General features: G+C 40.4%; 1 protein-coding gene across 3 annotated transcripts in view; it reads right to left on the bottom strand.

Annotated features, from left to right (window-relative positions):
- The window catches only part of LOC117434682 (RUN domain-containing protein 3A-like), a 48,326-nt gene extending 22,941 nt beyond the window's left edge, over positions 1-25,385 (bottom strand). For 2 of the 3 annotated variants that reach the window (XM_034057284.3, XM_034057285.3), the window contains exons 1-6: positions 13,321-13,724; positions 10,305-10,420; positions 9,434-9,567; positions 6,916-7,001; positions 4,817-4,906; positions 3,701-3,781 (exon numbers count right to left, since the gene is read on the bottom strand). In XM_034057284.3, coding sequence (XP_033913175.1) covers positions 3,701-3,781; positions 4,817-4,906; positions 6,916-7,001; positions 9,434-9,567; positions 10,305-10,420; positions 13,321-13,427 — 614 coding nt within the window. In that variant the 5' untranslated portion in view covers positions 13,428-13,724. Of the gene's footprint in view, positions 1-3,700; positions 3,782-4,816; positions 4,907-6,915; positions 7,002-9,433; positions 9,568-10,304; positions 10,421-13,320; positions 13,725-25,283 lie in introns of those variants that run through there. The other variant, XM_059003100.1, reaches the window with a different exon arrangement.
- Positions 25,386-25,723: the final 338 nt, after the last annotated feature.

Here is a 25,723-nt window from a genome sequence, read left to right as displayed (position 1 = left end):
GCTGCATTGAGGTACATGATGATGTCTTAGTTGGTAAACTTATGGAACGCACTGATGGAAACGTTCAGTGTGATTTCTGACATGTCTTCCAATGGCTTGGACAGTCCGACTCTGTCAATTTTCTTCTTTTTTTATGATTAGAAGGCGAATAAACCTGGCTTGTTTTGTGCTGATGTCATGTTCATACCTTCTGCAGATACTATGTCCGTCAGCACAGCAACTGCCCACACATTCGCAAAGTACCAACTAACGTTAGGCTTTTATCAGAACCCTGGTTCCTTGAAATAGGAATATTAACCATTTCAAAATTGGTGTTTCCCCTTTAAGACACCTGAACCTGAAAACTTTATACCAAAGACACTCGTTAGAGGAGGGTGACGTAGTGCTGCTCCTCCCCCGCGAGCATAAACTCATTACTCACCCTGACAGTATCGCCATTTTCCTTCAAGAACTACGACCAAGGACGCTGCGACCTCGAAGTTAATGGTTAATATTTCTATTTCAGGGACCCAGGGTTATGATAATAACCTAACATTCCCTTTCAAGTAGGAAATATTAACCATTACAAAATGGGTCAGTATACCCAAGCTGTCACAAGGACATGGTGTACAACACTGAGTTACAAGCTAAGCAAAGCCGCTTGTGCTACAACAATATTCCCCTAACTGAAAACATTAGAAGGACTCACCTCTGATTTTCTATCGTGAGGATGGACTGGGAAGCCGCCCTCAATATTTTCGTGCCAAATCCTGGATTCTGCAGGTCCACGACGTTCAGCCGATAGAACCTGGCAAACGTATGGTAAGAAGCCCAAACCGCTGCACTGCATATCTCCTGAATAGATGCACCTTGGAACAAAGCCCATGAAGTCACCTGACCCCTGGTGGAATGGCCGGTAAGCTTTTCGGGCGGGGGCAGATTGGCCAGTTCATAAGCGGTCTGTATTGCACCTGTTAACCATTTGGATAGATGCTGTTTAGACAGAGTCTGTCCCTGAGAAAATAGCTCCGTAACAGACAAAATTGTTCTGACTGCCTCCAGCTTTTAGTTCTGTCCACATAATACGCTAATGCCCGCACTGGGCAAAGCGTATGGAGCTCGCGCTCCCTGTCAGATTGGAAAGGAGGTTAAAGTGGAAAGCCGGGTTAGTACGAAGTGTGACCTTCGTTCTGGTCTCTGAAAAAATTCGACAAGCTTTCGATATTGAAAATGCTTGCAATTCACTCACCCGCTTAGCAGAGGTGATTGTAAGCTGTACTGAAAGACAAAAAAGACTCAAATGGAGCCGTTCAGGGGCCAGACCCATAGCTGTAAGCTCGATGGGTTGGGGTGCCTGAGCCTGACTGAGTGAGCAGGTTGAGGTGCATCGGCAGCTCCCATGGCTGACTGCTCAGGAGCTGTACCAGAGGGGAGAACCAAACTCTCCTGGGCCAGTATGGGGCTATTAAGAGCACCCTGGCCCAGTCCTGTCTGACCTTCTCCAAACGCAGCGGTTGTACTTGGTACCGACCCGGTTCACTGGGTACCAACACAGAGCCTCGGTACCGACAATTGGTATGGACATGGGGCACTCGGCGCTGACACAGGTCCTTGGTACTGAAACTCAGTACCGAAAGCAGTAACCTCAAACTCGCAATCGAGAACGGGGGCGATAAACGCAGTTACTGCTAGTGGCACGTTAGCAGGGATGCCCACCTGCAAGTCAGCCACTAGCTAAAGCACTAGTCAGTACAAACACGAGACTAGCAGTAGCCTGCACCGGAACAGTAACCTCAGTCCCTTAGGATCGGGGGCGACAAGTCGCTAGTTACTGTTATGTAGTGAGTAGCAGGGATGCCCACCTGCACAAGCCACTGGCTAATTTCTTAGTCAGTACAAACGAGACTAGAAATAGCCTGCTTACGAACAAGCCTTTGTAATAGTGGAGCTGGTTAGCTGCACTAAAACAGCAACGAGCTGCTAAGTAGGCACGCCCACAGTAGCTGCTCGGGTTTCAATACTTACCTTCCTGTAAGAAAGAAACACTATATATATATATATATATATATATACACACAACCGAAAGTAAATGCAAAGCGAAAACATACAGTAAATAATACTGTAATTAATAATTAGACAATTATTAAATAATAATAATATTTTAAAAATATTCTAAATATATAAATTATTGACTTGCTGCGCTAAGATCCCAGAAGCGACGGCAGTAGAGCCGCAAGCTTCCCACGGCAAACCAGGCTGCGTTGGGACTAAACCAGTGCTATCTGAAAACACAGAATATACACAACATACACAGAATATATACAGAAAAACACGCTAGAAATAATACAAATAATTATTATAGCGATTCCGTAATAATTCCGCACTTTTTTTTTTAAGTACTTGCTAAAAAATGAGCGCAAAAATCAGGTTAGGCTGAACAGGGAAATGGCGATATTGTCAGGGTGAGTAGTGAATTTATGCTCGCGGGGGCAGAGCAGCACAATATAAAGTATAACGTTTTCAGATTAAAGGTTAAAATACCCATTTTGTAATGGTTAATATTCCCTATTTGAAAGGGAACTTGGGGAAATGTGGCCATGTCTTGCACAGATTCTGCTTCATCATAAATGCCAGGGACATTAAACTTAATCGGAAACCAGAACTGCTAAGCATCATATTCCACATGAAATGTGTGTATACTGAGTATTTCTTCCTGATTTTTACTGATGTTTCAATTTTTTACCTAATTTATATATTTCTAAAATAAACTCTGAAAAATTCACAGGATTTTTTTTTTTTAAGCTAAAAACCAAAAATGAGGAACACTACTATGCCCTGTGGGTGTTTAATATACGCTTTGCAGGTTTTTGTGTACATTGTTTAAAATGCAGTCTTAAGCAGAAAGTGATTTTATGCTATTTACAAAAGTGTTTCTGGTGTTTGATAAAAATATGAATGAGAAAGTAAATGTTGGAGGTGTACTTGTAGTTTTTTGTGCAGATTATTATACATCTGATACTTGATGTTTTTTTAATAAAGACAAAAAAATCTTGAAATTTTATTTTTGTGTACATTTTGAACTTATTCCTTATTTAGTACATCTATCTATCTATATATCTATCTATCTATCTATCTATCCCTCTCTCAAGGCTGTACACCTTTACACGTACTGTAAGTTTTGTACTCTAAAAGTAACATGTAAACTGTTCAGTAGTCAAAAGCAATAGTATTTATATTACTGTTTTTGGTGTACTATGTAAAAGCTCTTGTGTATGTTGATGTAGCTAAAACTACATTATTTGGTGACCTTCACGTGAATTGTTTTTTTGCCGCACCGAGCCCGTGAAATGTACTAAAAATTACTGGGTCAAAATTGTAGCCTTTGCTACAATTATTTGAAGAGACTCAAGCACACGGTTAGAGATGTTGATTTAAAACAAAGGCAGAATTTAGATTCTTTTCAAGCTTACCATAGTACATTTCCATAGAAGTTTTGAAGATGATTTCATTATCTTTATACATTTCCCCATCCTTTACACCTCACTGACACTTGCCTGTGCTTACAGTGCTTTTAATATGCTTTGGAACACCTTGCTGAGCTTTTACTAAAACTTTTAAAAGGGGTGACTCTACCCACCAAATTACAGTGCTCTGTGACAAATATCGTTGCCATTTAGGCTATGGCTTTAACTAGCACCACCCTGCGCTCAGTCCTGCTCACCTCTGGGTAAACTTCAGGTAGGGGGTGTAGTCAATCACTGCGATCGTCTTTCCATCCATTACCTCACCCTTCAGGCAAAAACTGGAGAGAGAAGAGGGTAAGGGTTAGGGTTAGGGTTCATGAACAAAATTAAGCAAATCACCCTAATGAAAGACTCATCTACCCTCGAGTCCACTGCCGTAAAACATCACCTGCTAACCATGAGTTATATACATCTCAGCCAACCAGGTTTAAATAGGGGTGGACGAAGCTTTAAGGGAGCGCTAACCAAGGCATACAAGTCAATTTTCTTGCCTGATCGACTCTTTGTTTTTATACCCAGATGGAATTAAAGCTCAATTTGAATGCCCTCAACGCTGCAAAACCAACGGATGACTGTCAAGATAGATGCCTCTTAAACTTGGATGTTACCACGCCATTGAATCCTGGAGGTAAGGGTCTAGCATGGACGGTTTCTAGCTTGACTCAGCAGATGCCTGACCAGTAGGGGTCGCTGAGTGTGATCAGTTGAACTATGCCCAGCCTGTATTCCTCCTCAACCCAGGATCGGCAGGTTAGCATGACCAGGATTTGAGCCAGTAAGTTCTAGAGCCTTTTTAATTTTGCTGGATGAGACAATACTTCTAATTAGCACTCACAAAATTTGGATGAAATGCAGTCCTTTAAAGGGGGCAGTCATAATGTCACTACTGTTTACAACAAATAAGATAACGGATTTTAAGCTTTGGACGACACTCCTTTAAAAGAAGGCTGTGATAATATTGCCAGCACTAAAGAGGTAAGACAAATGGTTATAGCCTTGGTAAGCACTCCTTTAAAGGGAGTCAGTGCTAACATTTTTAAAGCTAAGAGGTAAGACAATGGCTTTCAAAACCAATTAGAAATCCTTTAAAAGGTGGACTGATGATAATGTTGCAAGAGCTAAATAGGTATGACAATGGATTACTTCCTTAGGAAGCATACCTTCAAAGGTGGGCTGTGATACCTTAGAACTAATGAGAGGTGTGACAATGTATTTTAATATTCTTGGTTAACACTCCTTTAGAAAAGTCTAGTTTGTTATCTGACTCTCTTCTTACAGTCCTTTGTAACTAATCCTCTCTGTGCCTTCATTACCTGAAGTCTATCGCACTTAGACCAATCAGCATCCCCGTGAGCACCATGGCTTCCTCTCTCACCATGATCGCACCATCATCATAGAACCTCCTGAAAGACAGGGGGCAGTGTGTCACCATTCAAACAGACAGCACACTTCAATAGAAAGGTATCGGGTCCAAAGCAGATTCATACATACAGGGCTAGACACAAATAAACACACACAGTTTAGTAATGCAACGGGAATCCCTGACCTGTATTGTGTAATATATAAAAGCTGCATCTCCCTGTTACAAGCCAGATTCAGTTGTGCTGGTTCAGCAAGACAGCAGTTCTGACAGAGTTTGATAGAGGGCTGTGACAGAAAAAGAATGAATCTTGGTTATAAATCTCCCTCCCGACCTGTGAGGGTGCTGTATAAGGGAAGTGCCCCGGACCGGATGGTTTGGCAGTTCATTCCAGGGTCAGTCGGAAGCCAGCCATCCGGAAAGGGGGCAGAGTCACAATACCAGAAGTCATCGCGTGTCAGTCATGGGTTGGAGGATACGCGATTGCACTCGCTACCAAAGTGGGCGTGACTGAGGGTATATCAGGGGATGTGTCGAAGCAATCTGTTCCTTTTGTTATGGTTACGAATGGAGCGCTGTTTAACCATAAAAGACCGTGAGTGTTTTGCATTTGTTTTTGTGTTACTAACTGTTGTGATTTATAATTAGTAGATGGCTAACACCCGGGAGCTGTCGCTGTTAAGCCAGCACCAAACCCAGATTACAATACTGCACTGGTCACCATTAATTGTGTATTCACCACTGGCACTGGAGCACCGTGAAAAGGAAGCAAGGCCGTGCCTGTACATTGCTTGTACTTATTATTGTTTCGGGACTGAAACCCTGTATTGTTTAGCTGTGCAAATACACACTGCTGTGTATTTGCCAGCACTATTAGTTAACGGCACGAAGAGCCACAATAAAGCTGCTTTGACCGTGAACATTGTTCGGTCATTTATTACTGTGCACTGCATCATCACCTCTACACCTGCTCACTACAAACCACAAGGGCTCAGTTGACAATCAACTGATATTGCACTAGGAACTCTCACAAGAGGCAGTGTTCACCAAGGAATGGTCATCTATCCCTCCAGTCTGGTCATGTAGAATCAGTGCCATCCTGGCTGACCACAATCTCTATACACTGTATTGACAGTGTTATGACAGGTGTTTGTTTTTTCTTGTACATCCCTTGTACATTGGTCCTCTTTCCTGCACACCCATTCATCCTTTAATCCTTGTGTGTAAACAGATGCCAAGACCAAACAAAGGGTGAGGGTGGCTCTGTGCTATCTTACCATGTTATTCACACAGCCTCACAGCATGCTGGGAAGCTAGAAAACGAAGCAATTCCAGATTGCACCCGAATAATAAGGGAATAGGGATGTGGTGCATGTTCGGCCCAATGTATATATCTGCTCCTGCCAGACATGAATATACTGATATTCTGTGAGTAGACACTATACCTGTGCAAAGATAAACAGTTTTTTCTGTTAGAGTCAGATTTCATCTGTTTTTTTGCTAGCCTGATAGGGCTTTTGGCAGCTCAAGGTTACATTTTTAATCCAGATAAATTTACAAATCTTTACAATTCCTTTCTGAGCTCTTTAACCACTGGGCCAAGTTAACAGCTTTAACTACTAACCCTGCACTTCCTCCCTCAGCTCTAACCACTAGCCACACTGCCTCCCTCCCAGTACCTCAGCTCTAACCACTAGCCACACTGCTTCCCTCCCAGTCCCTCAGCTCTAACCACTAGCCACACTGCCTCCCTCCCAGTACCTCAGCTCTAACCACTAGACCACAATGCCTCCCTGAAGTTCAAATGCAGAAGGAATGAATAATTTTGAAATTGACTGTTTTGAATCCGAAAAAGAAAATGTGCAGAGTTTATGTGCAAAACTCAAATCAATGCTTAGCCTATGCACTTGAATCCCATTAAACCACCAACACGATTCCAGCTCCAAACGGGATTAAATGCAGAACATATCATTTTGGAATTGATTCTTGAATCTGATTAGATTATGAATATAAAAAAGGCAATGCATATAAACGAATGAGTGAGCATCAAACCTGGTTGTCCTGGAGTCCCTCAGCGCTGTGGCGATGTACTCAGACAGGCGCTTCTCCATCAGTGCCACTCGGATCCAGGCACGGCCCTGCAGTTAACAAAGATACTGTTATCTACTGCAGCCAGAGCCTTCGCCCTACCCGGCTAACACAGAGTTGGGCTACAACTGCAAGGGGACATACACTGAGGAGAGAGAACCTGAGATACACCACATTGCAGGGCTTCAAACTCACACTAGTAATGCGGCAGCTAGTCCTGGGTTTCAGAACTACCTTCAATTAATTACATTATTGAAATGGCCAGGAGCCAGGAGTCTGATGTTAAACACATTGTTCCACTCTTACAGCTGCATGAACAAGTAATATTAGTAACTCTACAGGCTCAGGTGTGACTTACTCACACTGTGATGAAAAGTGTGACCAGTTCATTCAGTGCAGATTTAGCAGGAGCCTGATGTTGTAAGAGATCTCGTGCAGTTTGTATGAGAGGATTATAAAGCAAAGCTGAGTGAAATAACTGTTCCAACTATGCAAAATGACTCGATTTATAGTAAGAGACACCCTATACACTACGTATGAACTTATTATAAAACCACCAAAACAAAGATTGTATTCATGAACTACAAGAACTATTAAAAAAGAGTTCTTGTTTTAACAATGCCGTATGTTGCATGGGATGACATCGATACAAAGATGTACTGGAATTTTGACAAACTGTCTTTTGTGATTTATAATAACTTATAACAATAATAACTTCATTTGATTCATCACACAATAGTAGTTGACAATATCCTTAATAATGTAATGCTTGTCTAGATCTCTCCTCTGTAGTACTGTACTTGAAGCTTGGCTGGGCAACTTGTCTTTAACAATTAATTTTTTCAAGGTTGCCGTGGACCAGTAAAAGTTCCAGTTTTGACCCTTGGCCTAAGCACCTTATTAAAAGGCCCTGCAGGGGAATGACACAGCCCTAATTTTTGGCTACAACTCTATATAATTCTGCTAATTGGTTTCTTAGCTACTTTCACACACAAATGCCAATACTGAGACCCATTTGTACAGCACAAAATTGGACCATCTATGCAATCTAATACCGACCTAACCCATTCATACAGCCAAAGCGATCATGACAGACCAACTTTCAAACCTGTCAGTCAACAGATTGATCTCATGGAAACCACTTCAACAAAATCACACACACAAAAAAAAAAAACACACACACACACACACAAATTCTTTGGCTGTGTTTTCTTTGCTTTTAATTTTCAATTACATTATACAATATAACCACCTGGTAAGTGCCAAATTGTAGAAACTTCCATCACATTGTAGGTCTTGCATTTTACTGTGAAGGTGACACAGTATCATTTAAGAAAGATATTTGCTTTATATACAGGATGCTTGTGTGAACGCTAGACTAGGGTAAGGGAACGCTAGCACGGTGATGTATTTTTATAAGTATGTCTGGTATAGTGACGTGGGATGTTGCCTTTTAATTCACGCCCACTATAGCGCTTCAGTGCCGGCATAGCTCTTCAGACTGGACATCTTTACAGTTGTTTTACACGTTGGCCATTTATTTGCATTTCAGAATCAGTTACCCAAAGCACTGATGTAAAAACCCAGGCTCCCCTCCAATACTGGAGAGGGCATGATTACTGAGCTAGACAATAGAACCGGGCCTGTGCTGTACCTGAACTGCCTCGCGAGCTGGTATTGAACTGACTGGGAGCCATTCCCATTATATACAGATGGCCAGGCAATGGGCAATCAATTATCTAGTTTAACCTCGTCACTTTCTCACATGTCTTTCAGGTTCCCCTCCTATCATATCAGACTTAACCCAGTCTAGCCGCTTCTCGAATGGCTGGCTTGCCAGTCTGTTGGAGGCAAAATCAAGCCTTACAAACATTTACAATATTTACAATGTGCAGAGCCTTGTACCTCATTGTATCTGGATACTGCATCACTAATTTGATGTAAAATTAATTTACGTATATTGAAAAAATAAACTTTGTTCGAAATATTTTAAAATGTTAAAAATATTGTGTTGAAACACTCTTTGTTTTCAATTTTACTTCACTGTTCTCTTTTTTTTTTAAAATCAAAAAATGCAGCGTTTTGACATCCGATGTCAACAGAATTGACTTTTTAAAGGTTTGCTGAAATCATGTAATTGCTATAACTTTAGGGCTGGCTGTGTGTAACTGTCACTCATCTGTCTCTTTCCTCATATGCTGAACTAGCCCTAAAGTTATCGCCTAACTAGTAACACACCAAAGTCTTTATGTATAATAGAAACTAGACATAACCTTATGTAGCTTGTAAAACAGACAACAACCTTTTTTACAGATATGCACTTGATGAACCAAGATCAACCTGACCTACACCCAAAACTACAGAACAGCATCTCATAACAAATGCTCATGCGTCGGTTCATGAAAATCCTGCTTTCCAGGATACTGTACAGCCTTCAATAGACTGTCAGTGGCATAAAGAAGGAGGTCATTAAAGCACTGACCTTTGCCCTGGAAGTGTTAATGTTCTCCATGTTCTCAATGCTGGTGACACAGTTGTTCGGGACTTTGCCACAAGCCAATCGGATGAAATCCCAAAAACTCCTCTGACCGTCATAGCTGAACCAACTGGCTGGGCCTGAGAGCGGGAAATACATTTCATTATTGATTGAACCAGCAAAGCACCCACGAGGCCCTGACCACAGCAGCAGCAGAAACAGCATCACTGCATGTCACTGGATACAGAGCCAGTATTCAGACAGATGTGTGTGAGTTTTCTTAACACAGTGCTATCCTTGGTTTTAAAATCTATTTTCTTACCTCGTATGTATGTTTATAAGTGCTCGGTGGCTCTCTCTAATCAAGTTGAGATTGTATTTTTCGCTCACTCTCTGCTGTGCTGTGTCAGGCCCGCAAGCAAACAGAGTCAGGTCTGTCATACAAAGAGTGCAAGAGAAAGGACACTCAACTTGATTAGAGGTAGCCACACAACACTTAGAAACATATTATAAGTCCTTAAATCTCAATAAAAAACAGACAAAAAGCTGATATTATCACACTTGGTCTTTATTTTTTGTTTGTTTGTTTTTTTAATAGCCTGCTGAGGTAAATGCTCTGTCATTGGCATTCTGAGTGCAAGATCTACCCTCACAGTGAGTAAGTGCAGTTGCTGTCCAATTTCTCGTGTTGAATATCTTTTTGTTCTTTATACTTTAATGTAGGATGTTTATCAAGCACAACGTCTGAATGTTCTGTGCTGTTGTACATGTGCAATGTTCTGTGCTGTTGTACATGTGCAATGTTTTGTTGAGTCCCACGTTGCTGTTTTATCTGCTTCACCCCCACCTCCTCACGTGGGAGCCAGTGTAATGTTACCTTTGAACCGATGGCTCAGTATCTGCTCTAGAATGGCTGCGAAATTGATAAACTCCTCGGATGAGTCATCGATCGGCTCTGCTGTGTATTTCTCCAGTAGCGTCTTCACTGAAAACCTGTAACGCAGAGAGCAGAGACGTGAGTGTGGGTGAATCCTACCATTCCAGAGACTCAGCTTCAACATATCGAACAGAAGGAACGAATGTTTAGACCTGCAATACTGCACAGAGATACCAAAAAACAAACCCATGCAACAACAATCCAGTGCTTCTCACAGCCAAAGCCATCCCAATGTTCTTTACACAAGAAACACCATTATAAGCTTTTAGTCTAGATTAGAGTGGCAAATAATTGTACCCGTTTTCTCCGCAATTGTGAATGTCCAATTATGCTCCCTCATTCCCCACAACAGCTCAAGACAACTGGAGGTGAGTGGACGTCCTCCGTCCTCAGGCTATTCTCTACATCACTGTTATTTATCCATATCAAAGGATGTCTCTATCTGCATAAAGAATAGCACAAACACATCGACACACCCATCTTTATAATTAGAGCTTCTGTTTTTAGATGTTTATTATTATAAATGCTCATGACTTTTGTAGATGTGTTTTCTGCTATTTCCCCAAACTCTTGACATATTATTATTATTATTATTATTATTATTATTATTATTATTATTATTATGCCATGCACATCCATTCACTATACTGATGTGAGATGTGTAGTTTTGAAAGAATGCTTTAGCAAACATGCATTTTCATTTTGAAACATGATACCTGGTACTACACTAGGTTAGAGAAATCTCTGTTTGTAGGCCTTGCTTTCAGATAGTGTTGCACTTTCACTGTCATTTCACCTGGACAGAGAAATTGTCCCCACCCTTTCAGAGCTGCTTTTCCTGTTAGTAACCAACCAGCTGCTTTCCCTATTGACTGACATGCTTTGCAGCCAGTTAGATACTTAACCCTGAAGACACTGCTGAGGTGAAATGACCCAAGAACTGCAAGTGTAAGATATTTCCTGGAAGGAATTCAAGCAAACTGAGAACTTATCTTTAACCAGTACCAGGTGTCGTCTTTTAAAATAAAAATACACATTTGCAATAGTATGTATTATTAAAAACTGCACATTTTAGACCTAAATAGCCAATCGAATTGCATGACAGATGAAGTTTAATAAAGTGTTTTGTTACCTACACTTAATAACAGTAACTCCGAGTCATACCGCTGACATGACACTTGCACTACCCAAAATAATAATAATAATAAAAAAACACTTGTAAGATGGCTTCCATGGCAACGGCACAGCAGATGGCAGGGGCTGCTCCCTCCCTAACCTCTCTTATGTTTGTGACATCGGAGGTCTCTCTAACTACCTGGATTGAAACGCAATGATAACCTTGGAATCAACAAGCAGGAACTGCAGTATCGTTCAAGCCCTTTGACTGCTACATCTGATCGGATAGGCAATAGTCAAGGTACTGTGGACAAGTTTATTGTTATAGGTCTTAGGGTTTACTATAAACCATCTTTCTCAAGGGAACACTGGCACCCAGTCTGGACTCCTGAACTCCTCTTGTGTTTATATGTAGAATTTGAAATGCTGCCAGGAGCTTGAGCTACCAGGCTCCTGTTAAAGAGTAAGAAGCTTCAAGTGCCATTTCAATTTACTTTTTTACATTCCCCTTACTATTTTACAGGGTTTGCAACCTGCTTTTACCTGTCTGGCAGAATTGAAAGGTGCCTTCAGACAAGCTCAAAGCAGCTCAAAGCCAGGTAGGGGCAGATTTAAATAATAATAATAATAATAATAATAATAATAATAATAATAATAATAATAATAATTCAATATTAAACTTAGAATCAGACTGAAATCATCATAAAACAGTAAGGGGCAGGGGCTCATTTGTGCCAGATCGCACCAGATCCCAGATCCTGTACCTTTTTGTCTGACTGGCAAGAATTAGACTGTTTGCAGATGATGAACCATAGCAGGTGGGGTCCACAAGCAGTGTACAGAACATATGCAACTGTTACCTCAGAAAACCTTTTAAACTCTTAACATGGTAAGAGGTATGCTGTGACAGTTATTCTGAAGCAAGAGAAATCTGTATTAAAAGGAAATACTATTTCAATTAAAAACCAAACTGCTTAAGATCTATCGGTTGCCTTTGTATTTTATTTATATAAGATGATCTTGAATGAAGTCACTGACTGCTGGTCAGTCATACAGTAGAAGAAACAAAGGCATTACTTTAATACTGTAGCCTTTAACCTTCAATCATATGCTTTGTATGAATGAATATAAACAGATTTTTGGAAAAGGTTAAGAAAAAGAGCCTTTAAAACGACAAAATAAGTCTTTGTTTAGAAATAATACATGTTTGTAATTGTTACTATTTTGTCAGAACATAAACTTGCAAATGTTATCATGTTATAAAAAATTAGGGCCTAGAAACCAAGCCCTCCTAGTCGGACTGACATCGTCCTTGCGCCAGGAATGTTTCGTCATGGCAACGACACCATGAAATTCCCGTTCATGCATTACCTCACATCCAGTCAACCTCCGAAGGCCCTCTCACAGTTTGCGAAGCTGGATGTATTTAAATGCTACCTCCTCCATTACACGGAAAGTAGAAGGGTTTGATTAATAGGCACGTGTACCACAACTGCCATTTTCAGATATTGCCTTTAAATCTCCCATCCAGTTTACTTTGTACAAGATCTCTTGTCGTCAGCCTGCCACGGACCCTGGTTCTTTTTACACAAACCCTTATTTTTGTTGACAACCTAAACATGCCTCAAAATTTACCACAATCGCATTAAGTTTACAGTAACGTAAATAAATGTAAATAAAACATGACGTTGCTCAAAATTTGCTATAACATTTCGAAGAATGTACGCAAAAACACTACAGTGTATTAAAAGCAATAAAACGTAAGAATAGTCTGGAGCTGCTGGATTGAGCCTTGAATGTAAACAGTGATTTGTTGAGAAGATTATTATAGAAGGCATACCTGCAAACCGCGATGAGGTTTTTTCGTTCAACTGCAGTATTTCTAGAAGATGTTTTTTTAGAGGATAACCCCATAGCCATCGCTGACTGGATACAACTAGGTTCCATTCAACCTTGAGAGAGCCACGGTCCCAATAAAACCCCTCCCAGTTACACCACACACAGATCGCTCAGGCTCCGAGGGTAGGGAGAGATGTCAGTGGTAAACAACCTTCTGTATATCCACCAAGGGGCGAACAGGGGAAAAACAGCCTCGCTTGATTCAAGCTACCCCCGGCTGCATTCCAGGCACATCCCAAACAATAAGGCGTAGATCTAGTTTTTAAAAGCAGGACCGCCGCTGTCCTTGGTGCTGGGATGTGCGGTTGTCTGTCTAAGAAAGATCTCGCCGGATGTCGAAAGCCCCACCAGCCGCCCATGACGTGCTGCTGAAATCAGAGCTCACGTGTGGCCTCCCTCCCCCTCCATTCCTACAATACCAGAGCTATTTACCGAGAGATTACTTTCTACAGAACATCGTTTCAAACTTTCTATTTGCCAACGTGTCATTGAAATGCATGACATGATACATTCGTTAACTATTGAAGTATATCGTGAACAGACACCAATGTGTAAAATTAAACAGTACTGTGGACCACTATCGGTTGGCTTCACAAATCCCGTTCAGCACTAATCTCAGACTACTCATTGTTAAAGTAGTCCAAGATTAAAGTTAATCAGTGTCTGTGAAACTAGCCATGTTAAAACCAGAATGTGAAGCAATTAAGTTAAAGTGCCAGTACCTTATACATATGTTTACTACTGTGTAAATACTCGTAGCTACATCGCCTATTTTCAGTGTACAGGATATTCACTTGTATAGCTGATAGCCAACAAGCTGATATCAGATCAACGCATACGTGTTTATTATAATCATTTGTAACGCAAAGACCAATCAAATACAAAAAAAACTTAATATTGGCATCTATAAGGAAAAAAAATACAATTTAGAAAACCTACGACGCTCAAACCATTGTATTACACATTGGCATGCTCAAGAATATAAATGTATATCGATATAAACAAATTAACTGCCATTTGAAAACGTTGTATATATAAAACGGGAAACAGTAATTTAAGTAATATAGCATAATTCAAGGTCTCGAGGAATTTTGAAGTTCATTAAAGACTAGAGTGCATTTTGTAGTTTTTGGTCAAATATAATATATGCGGAATTAAAGCCTATGTAGGTTTAAGTAAGGTTGGGTAGGTACTGTAGTAAGATATATCTGGGAACTTACTTTATGAAGTTCTCTCTCGTTGAACTAAAACAATACCGGTTCAACGCGTATTCTTCTTAAATAAGGATTTCTAAAATATTCATCCATTCAAGGAAAAAGCTCAAATACCTCCAATAAGTTTCTCCTGTAAATCATAGCGAAGTATAACAAATCCTAATAAAATCATGGTAAAGCATAGGGTTTGATTTTTTTAAATTATTTTTATGTCGAGTTGGGGGTGGGGGTGTTTTTTCGGTTTGTTATTTGTCAATTGTTTATTTTTGGTTATTAAAAAATAAAACAAACGCATTACTTTTCAGTTTCTATACTAAACTGCATGTACGTTTTACCAATACATACAAACGTTAACTTATTGTGTTAATATAAGGATGTCCACATTTAGGATTCAGGCAATTTTGAATCCAAGAAACATTTAGTTTTACGCCCCATTACCGCGTGTGGTGAAGAAATAAAGCTATCAATAATTCAGCTCGATCTTAGTTTTATTACTGCAGTTCAGACGTTGCACACATTCTTTGCACCAACTTTAACTCATTTCTTTGTTTGTCAATAAAGCTTATTGAATATATGACCCTTCAATAACTTTATACAAACACCAATATACTACTGCAAAGCAAGCTTAATGAAGTAGTTTAAACAATTTACTTTAGCCTTTTAACAGCACGTCTTTATTAATGGTTAACACTGGTGTTCTGTCTGTAATTAAATATTTCACACAAATTATTAATATGCAACACTAGTCTACTGTAAAGCCTCCTAAGTAGGGGGCGCTCTATGGTAGCAGACTACGCCAAAAACCTGTTTGAGGAGGAACACCTCACCTTGAAAAGTTCCCAATAGCTCCATCTTAAAATAGCATTCCCCAGCTTCTATGGTTTTTTTTTTTTTTTAAAAAGGCCCGTGTTTGTATCCAACCCCATGCATCAAAAGGAGACAGGATAAAACAACTGATTTTTGACTTCTGTCTCTCACAAAGCTGGCCGTCAACTGGACCTCACCGTCTCCAGGGCCTGCTGCCCCTCCACCCTCTCTGTAACCCCCCTGGACCTCTCTGATCACTATTTCATCTCTTTTTCTCTGTCTCTCCCCCACTCCCTGCTCCTCCTACCCCCACTATCACCTCTCGCCGTAACCTCCGCTCTCTCTCCCCCTGTCCTTGCCTCCACTGCTCTCTCTCACCTCCCTCCTATCGACTCCTTTTCACAACTCTCCGTAGACTCTGCTACCTCCACCCTCTTCTCCTCACTCACCTCCTCCCTCGACTCCCTCTGTCCCCTCCCCTCCCCATCCCTGGCTCTCTTCTGCGCTCCGCTCGGCAAGAATCACACTGCGATCTGCTGAAAAGAAATGGAAGAGAACCAAACTACCTGCTGCCCTAGACCTTTACCGCACTCTTCTCTCCTCCTTCTCCTCTACTCTTTCCTCTGCTAAATGTGCTTATTTCCAATCTGTAATCCAAGCCTCCACTAACAACCCACGTAAACTATTCTCTACCTTCTCCTCCCTCCTAAACCCTCCCCCCTCCTCCTCCCTCCTCTATCTCCCCTGATGACTTTGCCTCCTTCTTCTCTTCTAAAATCTCAGATATCCGCAAACTCTTTAACACCTCTCCCTCCCCCGCACCCCCTCCTGCTCCAACCCCTACACCCACTACATCCCCTACTAACTCGCCCTCCTTCTCCACCTTCTTGCCCCTCTCAAACTCTGACCTCTCCTCCCTGCTCCAGGGTCACAAACCCACTACGTGTGCCTTGGACCCCCTCCCCACTCACCTCTTTCAAGCTGCTGCTCCTGCTCTACTCCCCTTCATCTCCTCCCTCCTCCTCCCACCTCTCTACTTTCTGGTATCTTTCCCTCTGCCTTCAAAAAAGCCTCCATCACTCCCCTCCTCAAAAAACCTACCCTCGACCCCACCTCCCTCCAGAGCTACCATCCTGTCTCCCTCCTACCCTTCCTCTCCAAAACCCTCGAGCGGACTGTACACTGCCAGCTCTCTGCTTTCCTGTCCAACCACTCTCTGCTTGACCCTCTCCAATCTGGCTTCCGCTCTGCTCACTCCACTGAAACCGCCCTCCTGTCTGTCACCAACTCACTTAAGTGTGCCCGAGCTGCCTCTCTCTCCTCTGTCCTAATTCTCCTCGACCTCTCTGCTGCCTTTGACACTGTTGATCACTCTATTCTACTATCATCTCTTGCTGACCTGGGGATCTCTGGCACTGCTCTGGCCTGGTTCTCCTCCTACCTCTCCAACCGCACTTACCAGGTAACCTGGCGTGGAGCAACCTCCACACCTCACCCTCTCTTAACTGGAGTCCCCCAAGGGTCAGTCTTGGGTCCTCTCCTGTTCTCTCTCTACACCCGCTCCCTGGGCCCCCTCATCGCATCCTATGGTTTCTCATACCATTTCTATGCTGATGATGCTCAGATTTTCCTCTCCTTCCCCACCTCTGACTCCACCATCTCCTCCCGTATCTCTACCTGTCTGTCTGCTATTTCCTCCTGGATGCACTCGCATCACCTCAAACTCAGCCTCTCTAAATCTGACCTCCTTTTCTTTCCCTCCTCCTCCCCCTCCTCTGATCTCTCTATCTCTGTTCCTCTGGAATCTACCACACTCTCTCCCTCTTCCTCCGCTAAGAACCTTGGAGTCACCCTGGACCCCTGCCTCTCTTATTCCCAGCACATCTCCACTCTGGCACGCACTTGCCGATTCTTCCTGAGCAACATCCGAAGAATCCAACCCTTCCTCACCAACTATGCTACCCAGCTCCTGGTCCAGGCCCTGGTACTCTCCCGCCTAGACTACTGCAACTCCCTCCTGGCTGGCCTCCCTGCGTCCGCCACCCGTCCGCTCCAGCTCATCCAGAACTCTGCTGCCCGCCTGGTGTTCTCTCTGCCTCGCTTCGCCCACGCTACTCCACTACTCCGCTCGCTCCACTGGCTCCCGATCACTGCTCGCATCCAGTTCAAGACTCTTGTACTAGCCTACAGATGCCTTGACCAGACTGCACCCAGCTACCTCCAGACCCTCATCTCTCCCTACACCCCCACTCGACCTCTCCGCTCTGCCTGCACTAGAAGACTAGCTCTACCTCCGCTACGCTCCCCTGCCTCCAGAGCCCGCTCCTTCTCCACCCTCGCTCTGCAGTGGTGGAATGACCTTCCTACAGATGTCAGGACTGCCCAGTCCCTGACCACATTCTGGTGCCTCCTTAAGACTCACCTCTTCAAACAGCACCTGTAGAACTCCTCTGTTTGTATCCTGGGACACTATCACCCTTCATGTAAATTTGCTTTATTTTGCTCTTATCTGCCCCCTATTTTACTGCATTTAATCCTGTACTTCAGAATACTGTAATCTGCCAAGTGTTTAACCTGTAGTACTTTGTATTTAATCATATCCTGATGTAACTATCACTATTTAATCATATCCTGATGTAACTATCACTATTATCTGCTCTATTATTGAACTGTGGTTTGTCACACTTGTACTTTGCTTGAACAAAAGTTATTGTATTTCTTGCTCTTATTGTATTACTTGTATTGTAACACTTGAAATGTATTTGCTTACGATTGTAAGTCGCCCTGGATAAGGGCGTCTGCTAAGAAATAAATAATAATAATATTTAACAGTTCAGCACAGTACACAAAATAAGCAGTTTAAAAAAGTCAATAAGCAATTTGACATCAATACAATTCACATTATCTGGACATAATTTAGGTCAATTCAAACATTTATATATAGGCCACATACTATCGAAAAGGGGCTTAAACCGTCCAGTTTAGGTCCAGTACACCCCCCATAGAGAATATGAGCTAATTGTTGGTGTCTTGTCCAAAGTGACCCCGCCCTAAATAATTGGATGGCCCCAAAAAGAGAAGCCAATGAGGAACAAGGGGATTAATTAACTTCGAAGGATTGAGCTTTAACACGCAAAAAAGACAGGAATGCAATTCGGCATGTGCACGTGAAAACAAATAAAAAAAAAAAAAAGGATCATAAAGAAAATATACAAACTCAAATGTAAGTGACATGCATTCAATTCAGTGAAAAGCAAAAGTAAAACATAAAATAATCATAGTGACTAAAATAACTCAAACCGTGAAAACAACCCATTTAACCATATATATTTGGATGCACACTTATTACAAATATAAAATGTTAAGCTAACTTTAAAATGTTCTGGTCCTGAATTTATTGGTCCTAAACAACAACAATAATAATAATAATAATAATAATAATAATAATAATAATAATAATAATAATAATAATAATAATAATCGTACACTATAGAGTTGGGGTTTTATTTCAGCCAAGAGCTGTTTTTTTCAGCCCACCCCCAAAGTATTATTAGGTCCACAAAAACTGCCGATTGGCCTTCTGAAAAACGTTTTCTTTCTGTAGAAAGTGTAGTGGATGATTGAAATTATTTTTAAAAAATATATTGCCGAACCCAGGTTTACCAGTTTATAAAATAAAATAAAAACAACGAATTTTGTAAATACACGACCCACTCGATATATCGCGCATGTCCAATACAAATCCGCTATATATCGAGGGCATCGATATAGCGAGAGACCCATAGAAAAACAAATAGGCTAACAAATAATGTACAACCACTCCCTCGTTTTATCGAGGGCGTCAGGGTTCAATATGTCCTCTCACGTTTTTTCTCATATTCCGTTTAAAAAGCTGCGTACCGTTTTAATTCGTACAGCAAAGTGTAATTGCTTCTCATCAATTTCACGAATCCACCTCTCCTTTCTCAAATGCATAACCCGATGCATTGAAAGAATCCATTGCCAATAGGAGGCTGGTTGCTAGGGAGCTGACGTCACTGCCCTGTGATTTTTGCTCATGCATTGCAGCTGCCACAGGTGTTTTGTATATTTTTGTTTGTGGTGTGCAGTACGAAATAAAACAATCAGTAATTCAACGTGAATTTGCAGTATAGGGAGGGGCGATATAACGAGAGGTGTTTTTTTTTTGTTTTTTTTAATTATTGTTAGAAGTTAAACCCCAAAACTTCAAGCTCTAAGCATTGTAAAGCCTGGATTACGTTATGGCATTTTGTGTCCAATTTATTTGATGATTTTATTAAATTAAATGAGTGGTACCTAATGCATTAAAACCAATTTAATATCTAATTAAATTATCATTTTAATTCGAGATAAACAGAATTCTAAACAAAAGAAAACCAAAAATCAAATGAATTAAACTGCTGCGGGTCACATAGTCTGAAGACCGCTGGAGTAAAATTGACCTACAGCGCAGGAAGTAACCAACTCGCAGAAGTAATTTCTAAGTTACAGCATTGTGTATCAACTATTTGCATTGACAACAGGGCAATTCAGCTGAAATACAAACCAAATAATAAATGACTGCACTGAGCAAACACACTTAGGGGACTTTTATAAGTCTACAGTGCGGAAGGGCTGTCTGACAGTTACTACATTACAATTAGAGATGCTGTGTAATGGTCTGCTAAGCTTTCCTGTAGTACGCTGTGATACATAACATTAGGTGTTTGATATGCTGCACCCCAATATGATGTCCAATCTTCTACGGCTGGTTAAACATACAAAGTGCAAAGTCAAAGGCAAGAAACTACTCAGAAAAATAAGACTCATTAAAATCTAGTGTAGAAAAAAGGGCGTTTGGTTTAAACAGAACCCGAGATCACAGGAACGGTTCAGTACAGGTGCTGCTCGGGGGAAACGTTGTGAAGCCAAAGTTCAGATAAAACTGTGCTGGTTCATTCAGATAGGGGGAGCTACAGTCCTCTTCCAGATGTATCATATACACAGTCTTTTGTTGAATTGAATCATTAAAAGCACTGAAGCATTGCTGCTTGATGTACAGGGTGAGGTGTACAGTCAGGGGAGCGCAGGTTTGGGATTATTGCTGCGAAACTGTACTGTTTGGGTTCAAATGGGTGAAGAAAGTGTTCATGAAGAATGTATAGATGTATAACTTGCATGGGTTTGAGGCAATCACAATTCTGCACTGTGGGTTGACATTTTCATGGAATGTCCAAAAAAACACGTCAAAAAGGGACATTTTTGACACCCTGCCAAAGGTAAGGTGTAGACCAAATCTTTTCGGTAAAAATAAAAGTGACACATAATCTTCAGAATATGATTAACCTTCTTAAACACTTCTATCTCAGGTGGAACACATTTTTCAGCCATTTGAACTCAAAAGGTCCAAAAACAGCTCAAGACTATGTGACCTTTGACCTCTGATAATGTCACATGATCATATTACCCCACTCTGTGGCATATTCAATAAAAAACACAGGTCTTGTTCAATGCACTGATGCCACTTTTGTGCTAATTCAATTTGTAAAACTCTAGTTATTGGCATTTGTCTTCCCACCACACCTAACTTTTTAAAATATTAATTTCAGGTAAGTGACATTAAAAAACGGCCTGCATTTTTTTTTATTTTACCACGTCGCCGATGATGTACCCACCCTACAAGGATGTATATGGGACTTTGTCTGTCCCAAAAACACAGAAAATAATATACCTACCGGGGGTTGAGCTTTTCAGGATTCAAAGCTCTTTTTAATTTAGATGATAGACGGTGCTCTAGTCACAAGACTTTAAGAACCGTTTCAAGTGCTGTTTTAAGTGCAGGAGTCTTAATAAACATACTGGGTTAAACAGGCTTTGTTAGAATCCACAGCTAGAAGGTCTTTACGGATGAATACTGCAGCGGTTTCTTCTAAGGGAGTTGTCTTAATAACCCCCCTGTCACTATATGATAACATGTATAGCTGGCTGTTTTCACATGAGATAGAGCTAATCTTATTTCACTGTGCCTCCAGCAACGCTTGCCTCCACTGTGCCCTCCTCCCCTTTAAAGACACTTTATAGCCAGCACTGTTTAATTCCAACAACACAGCCATTGGTTGAAATTACTGTTCATGTTTCAAGTGAAACCAATAGCAGAGCTTCATTCATAGATTGTTATTAGTTGAAACTGAAAGCAGGTAAGTGTTGGAATGTAAACTGACCAATCCTGGAATACCGATTTAACGGTCACGGACCTGCTGAATCAAATGCTACAATGCGTTCACAGGTTTTTTGTTTTGTTTTGTTTTGTTTTTTAAATTAAGAGATAAAAAAAATACGGTTGCATTTTGTAAAAGTTAAAATCCATAATATAGCTTTTATAACAGTCTTTACTCCAAAAATATGTTTGTGTGTCACACATAAACTGCCTGAACACTTTATTAGGACCTATAACTAATACTGGGCATTGAGTAGAAGTGTCAGTTTAAATGCTAGGTTGATGTCATGAATAGGGTTTCATTGGGTGCGTTAAGTAATTGAGTGGCAGAGTGAGAATTTTTCCAGTCACTCAGATCACTGATGAAACCTGCAATGCAGCCCTGAGCTGCTCAGTGGGAGCGGAACTGTCCATACGAAAAAAAATATATATATATATATATATATTATATATATATATTTTAAAACATACATTGAAATATTAAAAAATGGCCGCAAAAATATATTGAAATACATGGTAAAAAATATATAATTTAAATATATTTTAGACATACTGTACATTAACATATATTTTAAAATATATCCCAACATATAGTATGAAATACAAGGAAACATATTTCAAAGTATGCTTCCCTATACACCCACCCCTCGTTATATTGTCCCTCGCTATACTGTGGATTCGGATATATCACGCTCCTGGAGTTGGCTCCCCATTTTTACAGTGATAACACATTTATTTCCATAAAAAATAAGGTGTATAAATGATGGACATTTACAAAATGTTTTTGGTTTCTTTTTAATCACTCGATCATTCATCCTTGACCATGACACGCTTGAGTGACTATGACTGAAGCATATGCACTTCATCACCTAATTAGTGAGACAGTTGATTGGACACTGGATATGGAGTGATTTCAGCTGTTGAATTGCAAGCTTGAATAAAAGCAACAAAGAAAATGACAAAAAAATCCCAATATGCCATGCCTGTCAAGAGAGCAGCGCCTTTGTGCAATCGGCATGTTGGAGGCTGGACTAGGGCAGCGTACTGTGGCTCACTGTCTTGGGTGTTCACAGCCAGCAATTTCAAACCTGGCGATACGGTATAACCGTTAAGTGGGTTCTTACACTGAGCTGCTCTGAGTGGCTCTCTTAATCAACGCACCCTCTGTGGGTTGTGGAATACAGAAGGCGAAATGTGCCCACTGATTGGCTGAATCAACCTGAGCATTCTATAATATGGGATTTTTTGTATGGTACTATATTGTTTTTATATATGGTTAACCACAGGTTTAGTTCATTGATCAGTGTTTTGCTGTGCTTGCCTGTGGTTTACCATACTCATTCACTACGTTGATATAATGCTTTATTACACTGTGCAATTATTTTATCATGAGTTGCCACATGAGTTGGTCAGAAGCCAGGTTACTGTCGTATGTTTGAACTACAAAAGGCTCTATCAGAGTGTTCCAGTGGTCAGCTAGCTTCCTGACTGGTGGGTGAAAGCGAGGGAAACTCTATAAATTCGCCTACAAGGACCTTAGTTGTTTCTCGTTCTATAACATTAGCAGTTGGTTTTTGTTTTATAAAAAGGGTGCAACAGTGGTAAATGTTTTATGAATGGGGTAGATTAGCTTTAAGACAACAGTGGTATCTTCAGGTTTAAAGTAGAAAGTGAAGGTAAAGAAAGTACCTCTTACAGGTCATACACATAACATGGGTCAGCAGCATGTGCCAGCAGCAATCTCTCTCTGTCAAATACCCCCTCCCTTTCCAAAATTAAGTGATTAGCTACAAATGACCAAGTAAGGAAAAAAAAATTAAGGTGTGTCTTTAAAACTTAAAATGTTACTATATTGTTTTTGCAACCCTTTTGGTTCATATACATGACACTGGACCGTATTCCATTTTATTATTGTTATTCACATGTGTCAGCTTGTTTGAATTAAATAAAAAAAAACGCTTGTGAGACCGCCTGAATTTAACTTCTCACAATAAGACATACATAATATTGGCTATGTACAACACCATCAAAAGCATCCTCTTAACATGAATAAAAAACTTTAATGAATAAGGTTTCTCCGTGTGTTGTGGAATACAGGAGCGAAAGGTGCGGTCTGATTGGCTGAAACATCCTGAGCATTCACACATATGGTGTCATTTTCAAATGATTTTACATAAACATACGGTGCATGTTCAAGACTAGCCAATTATCAGGCAGCAATATGGATTTAAAATTGGTAATGGACTATTTCTCTGGGTGGAACCCCAACTTGGAACATTCAATAAAAGCTATGCTGCTGATAAAAGCTAAACAGGCACTGAGGCATAGCCAGATAACAAGCCCAGCGCTGGAGCCTGCGGTCTACTCTGGGCCCAGGCTTCAGATAGGGGCCCTCGTTTGAAACTGAGCTCCTGTTCAACCTTTGTTTGAAAATGACGTACAATACTTCATCTACTCAATTATACATTATTAGGTAAAACTATAACAAGATAATTTCTAATGCAGCTAATGTCTTGAGCTGCTGTGAGTTAAAACATAAACTGTAGTGGAATTGACATACAGCACAGGAAGTGATTAGGTACCAGGAAACAGCAAAAAAAAATAAAAACTCAAACATCACTTTTGGGAAATTGACAAAAAAAACTTGTTGTATTGTTACAACGTCAAACAAATGAAAGTTCCACAACTAACAAAATGCGAGAAAACTTTGCTCTCTTGTAAGTACAGTCGCTGCACAGCAACAAAAATCAGCTCCCAGCCTTAAGAAAGACATTCTCACACCTCAAAAGAAAAATACACCCAATACATTTCCCAAAACAGCAATACACACCACAGGCATTTGATTGAATTTTATTCACTTTAAAAATTGTATTTGTGTTTTTTGTATCCTTTTCATTTTAATATCAGTATGGTAATATCCAGAACTGATGCTAACTTCATACAATATAAGAGATATATCACCAATAATAAGTGAACATACGTGGCGCATAGTTTAAAAACCCCGGCTGACAAATCAGTATAAGCCTGAGATCACAGTAATGTTGGGGAAAAATGGCAAATCGCTCATGTTATTTACTAATGTTATCACACTGAGGATTCTGTCTACTTACAGTTGAATTTGTCATTTTAAATTGAAACAGTAAACTTAAAACATGGAAAAAGCATGAGGGAAGACTTCAAAATGACTGCAAATTTACCATGGTAAACTTTTACAAGGCAAGATGCAGCTCGTCACAGTTCCAGTGACCTCTCTCCAATATCCCAGCAGGGATTGGGTTGAGGATTAAGCAGGTGAAGACACTGAACACTGAGCTGGCATTGGAATCTGCAGGCTCCCAGTCTGAACTCACACCACTGAGCTACAAGATATTCAAGAGTGGAACGGAATGGCAGAGTATCTGACAATGAGTGAGAGAGAGAATTCTCGCTATCCTTAGTGAATTTTGGCATTTTCTGCAGTGTTTGCATTAAATAATTGAACGCTCACATTTTTGTTTTTTTCTCTTTTGCTACCTAAACTGCTCTAAGGACAGTAGCTTCATAATTAAAGACAAATTGAGAGAGATGTCTATACAACTTTCACAAAGTGCCCAGAAAGGCAAGTCAAAAATATTGTGATACATGCTGATGTCAGCTTTTTAATTCTGTAATAAAAAAAGTTTTTACCTGCTGTGTCTTTTGATCCTCTGGATAAATGAGCTGCTCCTCTCAGGAAAGAAATAATAGGCAGCTTTAGTCCTGAGGTATGCAATGGGACGAACTTGAACCACAGCTATCGAAAAACACTGGAAAAATTAGTTCCTTGTTATTACCTTGTTATTTCCTATTACCAAAACAATACAATTTACTGAAAATGGAAATGTTTTTCCACCACTTTTTTTTATGCCCCCATTCTTTAATTGTAATATGAAGGAAAATTAGGTGAAATTGAGTGATATCTAGTTTTAAAAGAACACTACTGTGTTTATGAGTTAAAACTATACAGTGCCTATAGAAAGTCTACACCCCCTTTCAAAATGTTCACCTTTTGTTGCCTTATAGTCTGGAATTAAAATGCATTAAAATAGTTTTTTTTTTCATTTATCTACACATCCTACCCCACAACT

Source organism: Acipenser ruthenus, chromosome 28 (assembly GCF_902713425.1).
Source record: "Acipenser ruthenus chromosome 28, fAciRut3.2 maternal haplotype, whole genome shotgun sequence".
Classification (NCBI taxonomy): domain Eukaryota; kingdom Metazoa; phylum Chordata; class Actinopteri; order Acipenseriformes; family Acipenseridae; genus Acipenser; species Acipenser ruthenus.
This window is presented reverse-complemented; position numbering and strand designations above follow the sequence as displayed.